The sequence below is a fragment of the Gastrolobium bilobum genome, unplaced genomic scaffold (assembly GCF_033153095.1).
Source record: "Gastrolobium bilobum isolate Gb01-03AN ecotype WA unplaced genomic scaffold, APGP_CSIRO_Gbil_v1 utg8265, whole genome shotgun sequence".
Taxonomy (NCBI): domain Eukaryota; kingdom Viridiplantae; phylum Streptophyta; class Magnoliopsida; order Fabales; family Fabaceae; genus Gastrolobium; species Gastrolobium bilobum.
Window position 1 is genome coordinate 319,416 of NW_026899064.1, and position 8,085 is coordinate 327,500.

Here is an 8,085-nt window from a genome sequence, read left to right on the forward strand (position 1 = left end):
TAGCAGCGTATGCATAAAACTAAACCCATTTTGAATGAAAGAAGTTTTTCAATTGAAAGTTACCTTTTCAATTCAAAGTTACCTTTTAGTACCTCAAAAGATACTTCCTGATTTTAATTTGGCATCTTATAATGACTAGACTCGAAGGAGGGACTCAAATATTATATATTTAAACTTTAAGAAATTAAATTGATAGACTAGTCTAGGGATTAAATTTAATGACATGAGTATCTTTCAGACTAAAATAGGGTTTTCTTATAATTTTAATTTATGAACTCGGTTTAAAGCCTTATGCAGTGGGCTTAAACAGCAACTATCTAGGCAAAAGTATGAGTTATCTACCATTGGTAGGTTAGAATACGGGTTTATTCGTTTACTTTGGGACACACTTTAATCTTTGGATCAATTAACGAGTTTCAATCTGATTCTTTAGTTCCGTTACTGATGGTTGATGTTTTAACAGTTTGCTACTGTTGTAGCGTCGATTTTTTTTTTTTATACCAATATAATTACCTATTTGTGGTGTAAGCTCATGGAGTACGGCACTTTGAACCGGTTATGTGACTAATCGCAAGTATAGGGCGGGGTATGGGACTAATTGCAAGTATGGAACGGATTAAGAATTAAAATTTTATGTCACTATCTAAGATGACACTAGTGGGGATTGAATCGAGCTTTTTATCCACCCATTCAGTTCCCTTGAATCAATTGAACTGCCATAATTGGGTGTACGTCGTATCTAAAGCTCGTTCGTTTGTGGGAATCTCACGTGAATGATCATGTCTGGAACTGATTCTTGTAGACTTTCCTCTATTTTCTATTGTAGAGAACAGTGGCTTTTTTTCTTTTTCTTTTTCTTGAACCATCATATAAATTTACGCTCTTATGATAAGGCGAGGGAAAAAAGCATACGCTGTATGCTTTTCCTGAATTGGAGATAAAGCTGGAATGACACCGAGGATAGTGTAAAGTATTCATTGTTCATGCCTAGAACTGTTAAGGGCTTCTTCTTTTTTGTCTTAGTAGTGTTGGCTGGGCTGATTGGGATTCTCGTCAATTACGAAGTTGGGTTTTAGCCGAAGAGTTGGGAGCCCAAGATGGGAAATCTTGATGTTGCAACTTGAAAGCCCATGCATTTTGTAAGTTCCAATAACACCTTGTATAGTCCAATTACCATTATAAGTGGTACTACTTCACCCTCATTTATTGGGTGATACTGCAGACCCATGTCCCCGTAAAGGGGATTTCGTCTCTATAATTTAAATTTGCGCCCTGTGAAGTTGTGGACCGTATTCAATCATACAATTACTATAACAGAGGGTCAAATGCACTCTTTAGTCACTCCCTGAAAAAGACAAAACAAAACACGTTTTAATCACCCTTGGGCTGAGTTTTTTCAGTGGCTACGATAGGGTAGCTTATGTTTGGCCTATCCTATTAATCACCCTTGTCTAGACACCAATGCATAAGGAAGCATCCCTCTCTCGCGGCCACTTAGAAGTCAGAACCTTATTTCATATTTTTAAATGGGGATGGTTATATTTATAAAAAAATTTATTTACGAATTTCTATCGACGACATTATTTTCTTCTGGGAGAACACTAGATTTCACTATATTCTCTCCTGGGAGAAATTTTTTGTAAAAACTTGTCAAAAAAATTTGTAAATTGATCTTTTCCTTTGTTAATTATGGTTGAGATGATTCATAATGGTTGCCTTTTACAACCCCAAAATCAATAAAAGCAAGTTGCTGAAGTCAGAATTGCAACTGAATAAGTAGTCATCATGTCAGTGGCATCAGAGAAAAAAAAAGCACATTGTTATATAAATTTAATTTAATTTGGTGTCATCTTTCCATTATTGAACATGTGACGTGATTTTGGCTTCCTTTGACTGCCTAATTACTTATCTCTGTCTCTAAGTGTAGAGACAAAGCAAGGAAGGAGGGTTCGAGAGAGGAAAAAAGCTGACGGAGAAAGGAAAGGCGTGTGTGTGATACTGATGACAATGACTGTGAATATGTCTCCGTAACCCGTGTTTGGGTTCCTTTAGTAGGAAACTTCTTTACTCTTTCCCAGGTACGGACACTGCGTGTCCAGGCATCAGTAATGTAATGCATGTGTATCAGAGTGTGTAGTAGCAGTAATAGTGCCAGTAACACCGGCCTTACAATGCAAGAAAATGTTAGACTGCAGAAAAGGTCCTCTGTCATACTACTGCTATAAAGATAAAAGAAAATAGATAATTTGCTTAGGGGTTTGGGGTTATTTCTCTGACTCATGACTTCATAATGTATTAATGATGGATTCACGTTTCAATGGCATATGCAGGACGCGTTGAGTAGGGTTTAATCTTTATATATGAGGTCAAAAGACCACTTATCTGTCAAGATAGGGTACACGTTATTCTTCACTTATTCAAGGGAACTCTCCAAAAATCACCTTTTAAATGTGTAGTGTTATGAAAATTTCATCTTATGATGCTTACTTTTGTGCATGTTATTTTCTATATTACTAATTACATATGATCATGTAGCAGCACAAGCTTCCTTAAACCGTAAATTATGCTAGAAGGAAAGGTTATTGGACTTAGAACTCACCTCTGCACCTTTAGTTCTACTTCTATATCAACATATTATTATTATTATTCTTATTATTCTCAAGCAACCATAACAAATGACCGCAAAAGAGGTCTGCCAAATGCACTATGGTCAACGATTTTGCTTCTCGCTTGTTGTTCTATATATCACAGGCAGCTAGGACCACACAGTAAAACTGGGAACTGTATCGCTAGTGTGTTTCTGTGCTGACATGTTACTTTGCTGGATGATATATATATATATATATATATATATATATATATATATATATATATAGAGAGAGAGAGAGAGAGAGAGAGAGAGAGAGGGGTAGGATCCACCCGGTGTCAAATTTGAAATTTGACACCTTATCTGATAGTCGTCAGATCAAAAAAGATCAATGGTGTCACATGCTTAGAGTTGTTGATCTTTTTTGATCTAACGACTCTCAGATGAGGTCTCAAATGATCCTACATCATATATATATATATATATTTGGAGATATTCAAATCGATTCATCGCTTCACGACTAGTCTGATTCGGGACGAGTCCCGAGATTAAACCTTTAAATCCCCCAAGCAACAACTTGATGTTAGTGCAAGCCAGCCGTAAGTATGGTCATTCTAGTGCTGGATGATATTTATTGATCATTCTAGTGCAAGCCAGCCGTAAGTATGGTCATTTTGGTGACCTATCAAGCAACAAAATGTACTAATAGAAGATGGAATATACAATTTGATGTTAGTTTCTGTTTTCTCTTTCTATTTTCCTTTAACATAAAATATAGCTTTTCACCGTACGTGGTATGAAGGTAATGAAATTGCTATCTTAATTACAGGCCTTCGGTACATAATTGAACACCAAAGGCCTGCACTGTTAAATATCCCCAAATTACACAAAAAGAAGCAAGACAAGGGAGGAAGGAGAAAGATAGTGACCAACTGATATAAATATCATCAAAGATGCAACATATGAAATAATACAATTTACATTCCATTTGCACGCATAAAAGAAAATCTGACACAAGAGAAACTCACCTGAATTAGTGTCATACCCCAACACTTCAGTGATATTTGCCAATATGTCTCCCTCGTTAATTAAACTTATATGACATGAACACATTATTTTTCTCCTAAATTCCCATTTAAGATTGACCATCTTAATAATCATCATCAGTCTCTATACATAAACCCTCAGTTAGCTCTTGCTTACATAATGTGAAATCATATATTCAGATAAAAGGCTGTGAAATATTCGTGTCTCTTACGAGTCAACCTTATTTCACTCACTGGTTGTGGTTTGCTTTATTAACCTTCAAGCTGTAATTCTCCCACAAATTTCCTCCTTCACTCATCAAGAAGGGAAAGCAGCTATCAGCAGCAACTGCATTTCCAACATTAGAATTTGAAGGTGAAGAACCATCATTTGTTTGTAGCCTCCCAGTCTCTTGCCTTTGATCATTGATATCACAATAAGCACTACCTCCTTGATCATATAGTGAAGAATGGTCATTGTTATCGAAGTAAAAACAACTTCTAGAGTTTTCCTTCCGCTTCTTGTTTCCGTCCTTGGCATTCCTTGTAATCTCAGATTCTGGCCAGCTTTCAGTACATTTGGCAGTGCTATTTAGTATTTCACTTCCATCTTCATTCTGGTTTTCTTTGCGGTTTTGAATTCCAACTGCTACTAGACCCTCAATAGATTGAGTCTTTATATCGCTTCCTGTTAATTTTTGCAAAGCCTCCATTAGAGCGGCATCCCTTGCTTCAATCCATGCCCTTTCCTTAGCCCAAAATCTGTGCTCCCTCTCCAACCTTTCTGCCTCTTGTCTCCTCCATTCCTCCTCTCTTAACACCCTCTCCTTTTCCTTCTGTTCCAGTGTCTTCATGAGTTTATCCAACCATTCCTCTTGCTTCTCCACCAGCTTCCTCATCTGCGAGTCAATGAAGTCTTTAATCTTCCCCTTCCAGCTCCTTCCACTCATCCTCTTTCTCCTCTTCTCCATGGAATCATTGTCCTTCAGTCCCTCAGTGCTATGATCATTGTCATCAGATGAAGAGGTGTTGAAGTCAGTGGAGTTAGTGAGGCTGAGGCTATCACAATGCTTGTGAGAATGAAACTTATCTTGATTTGTTTGTGAAGGGGCATGGCTGCTTGTCTGGAAACGAAGGCTGCTGCTACCAAAATTGGTTTCGGGGACTGAGACTTGGTTACTATTTTCACCATATAAGGCTTCAAGTTGACGGAAGAATCTGTAGTGCTTCCCATCCTGTCTTCCTGCCTTTCCTTCCCTTGTCTTCTTGTAATATTTGTACAGGTTCTCAAACTTCTCCCTGCACTTTTTCCCACTCCTTTGATATCCATGTTCTTCTGACATGATCCTGAACATCAAAATAAGCAAAACAAAGTGGGGAAGGAAGAAAACAGCAAAAGGCTAAGAACTGAGCTCGATGTTACAGTTGGAACCCTAGTAGAACCCCATGTGACGATGAGCTTTCAAAATAAAAATAAAAAAAATGCTATACAATGTCATGCACTGACGTTTTTATATATTATTGCTAACTAGTTTTAGCTAATACAACTAAGCAAATGGTCATTCAAATTGCTTTAGAAATGAGTTTTCGAAGGAAGAGCCTCTTGTTGATGTCATTCCAAAATATTGAATAAGAATAAAGATAGGTGCTAAAAGCATCCGAAAGTTCAATGATTTTTATTTTTTCTTAAAAAAAGGAAAAACTAAGTGATAAAAGGGAAGACTTGCACTTAAAAGAGCGGACAAAATTTCAAAAATGAAAGGGGGGGACAGTGGAAGAACCATACTAGTTTTGGTATACGAACCTAAACACTTACAAGTACACGATCAATAATCGAAAATTGAGTAGAGAAACGATCAGTGTATAGTCATTTCCAGAGAAAGAGGCTTAAAAAAATTGCATACTGCCATATATCAGAGTTTCCAGAAAGCGCAGTGACCAAATTAAAACCAAGTGCAGTCATCTAACTAGGAAATTGTCAAGAAGCAACATGGATATTGAATTCAGTTGGTTCTCTACCTATTTTTTCAAACCCAAATTAACAAACAAACAATTAAGAAACAAGTTGAAAACAGAAGAGACAACTGTTGAAGAAGAAGAAGAACAAGAACAAGAAAAATGGAAAAAAAAAAAAAAAATATGTACCTAGAAACTTCATCCCATAGTGGCCCCTTTTGATTAGCCTCTTTGAATTTATGGTCCAAACGAGATCTGATCTCAAGAAGAGTAAGAGTCTCTTGCCTTGGCCATCTTCCGGTGGAGGCATCAACACCTATGCAGCCTGCAGTCTCAGCTTCTAAGCCACTAAGGGGAGGAGTTGAAGCACTAGTTGTGGTGGTTGGAGTTGCTACAGTTATGTTAGTATTGGTGGTTACGGCTGCAGCAGTTGTCGCAGAATCGGTGGAGGCAAAGTCATGAAGGCAACGAGGCATTATGTCAGCTACTTGACGACCAAACATCATCATCTCATAGTGTTGTTGGTGATGTGTGGCTGTCAGATTCGGGTGACCGGCGGGGAAGAGCTCCGCCGTGGGCTGCGCTGGTATTGACGGGAAATGGGTTGGTCTTGGTCCATTCACAAGCTGCCTGAGATCAGCGATGCCATACTGTTTCTGTTCATGGTGATGATGATGATGATGATGATGATCCTCCATTTCCATGAGACTGTTGGAGAGTTGAGATAGAAGGAAGAGCAATTAAGGTAAGAAAAGGTGAGGGAGGAATAAGAAGATGATAAAGAGAGTTTGAGAGAAAAATAAACGTGAAGGAGAAGTATATGGAGAGGGAAGAGTTAAGCGGCATACTCGGATCCTGTCGTCCACGAAAAAGCTCAAATTTTAAGCGCAGTACAATGGTCCCATGTCTGTGTGTACAAGTGTATGCGTGTGGTCTATGAGAAATATTGAGAATAAGATGAACTCACTCTCTCTCTCTCTCTCTCTCTTCGCTTTTTGAAGAACAATGCTGCTTCGTTCAGTGTCGTTGCTCAGTACAGTGTGTGGGTGGGGTTGGAGTGTTTTGGTGGAGGAGTAAACCAGCAACAACAAGGGCCTATGCCCTAAGGCCAAGAAAAGAAAATAGAAAACTAATATAATATATATAGCATCAGCTTATTGCTTATATTCAAAGTCTCTTTTCTCTCACCGTCTCTTATAATCATTCTTATGCTTACTATATGAAAATTAAATTAACTGTTACAAAATAATAATAAATGAGAATTGTTGGTTTATACTTATTATCTCTCTTTTTCATTATTCCTTATTATCAAATTTTAATTGTGAATTTCTGTTAATTAATAAGTATGAATTAATAAATTATAATCATTAAAATAATAAAAATTAACTGTTAAAATTTAATAATAAAGGATAATAAAAAATAAAGATATTAACTTTAACCTCTCCCTTCAATAATTATAAGAAAAGCTATTGTAAACATATGGCTCGATTGGTGGACATGATAACATAAAGGTAGGATATGATATAGGGCTGATAAGGGTAGGATATGATATGAGGCTGATAAGCCTATATCATGTCCTGAGTTTGATGACACCTGATTAGCAATCTGATAAGATTATGTAGAAGGAGAAAAAAGAAAGAAAAAAAACAAAATATAATACAATAAATACAAATATATTGGGTAGCGTGCGATATATTAGGTATCCAATATTAGTATCCTATCATATTAAATCATGACCCAGCTCCCCCCATAGGATAAAAAATCATGTATTTGATAGGATAAAATGAGATAATAGGATAAGCTAATCATATCTCATTAACCCACCAAACAAGAGATGAAAGTAGGATATGATAAGTTATCCTATCATATCTTCTTCAACAAACAAGTCCTTAATTTCTTTTATATTACTATGATGTTTGGTTTCCTTATGAATGGTCGACACGTGGCTTAAAGTGAAATCGGAATGGAAGACAGCCGATTTTGTCTCGCTGACGCGTGTATAGTTTCTTCCATCATTTTTTTTTTTTTATCTTTTGGTAACGATTCCATACAACAACATTAACATGTTCCCTTCTGTTTTACATAGTGATAGAGCCAGTATGCTCAAGAAAAATTTAACTGACGTCAAATACTAAAATTTATTGGGATATGATATGTTTACAAATTTTTTTTACAAGTTACACTAAGTATGACCAGTTATACTCTCTTGATTAAAGTATGATTGGTCATATTTAGTGTAGTTTGTAAAAGTTTGTAAATATAACCTACTCCAAATTCAATTTACAGAATAGTTATGATAATGGTTATGTTTAAAACGTGATTAATTTTCATAAATAAATTAAGATCAAGATATCACCGAGCTCAAATGTGGCTCCATCACTAATTTTCATGAATCTTTGCTTTGTTATTACTGGACATTTGTTGGATTTATGAATTACATAATCGGATTTTTTTTCTTTTTTTTTGTAAATGGATTTTTTTCTTTTGTATTTTTAGTAAAATGAATTCAATACCACT

General features: G+C 36.2%; 1 protein-coding gene across 1 annotated transcript; it reads right to left on the reverse strand.

Moving 5' to 3' along the window:
- Positions 1-3,761: 3,761 nt before the first annotated feature.
- LOC133286830 (trihelix transcription factor PTL-like) lies at positions 3,762-6,591 on the reverse strand. The gene is made up of 3 exons (XM_061484323.1): positions 6,417-6,591; positions 5,758-6,276; positions 3,762-4,959 (listed from the first exon to the last, which is right to left on the reverse strand). The coding sequence occupies exons 2-3, from the start codon at positions 6,270-6,272 to the stop codon at positions 3,864-3,866; spliced, it is 1,611 nt and encodes a 536-aa protein (XP_061340307.1). The 5' UTR covers positions 6,273-6,276; positions 6,417-6,591; the 3' UTR covers positions 3,762-3,863.
- Positions 6,592-8,085: the final 1,494 nt, after the last annotated feature.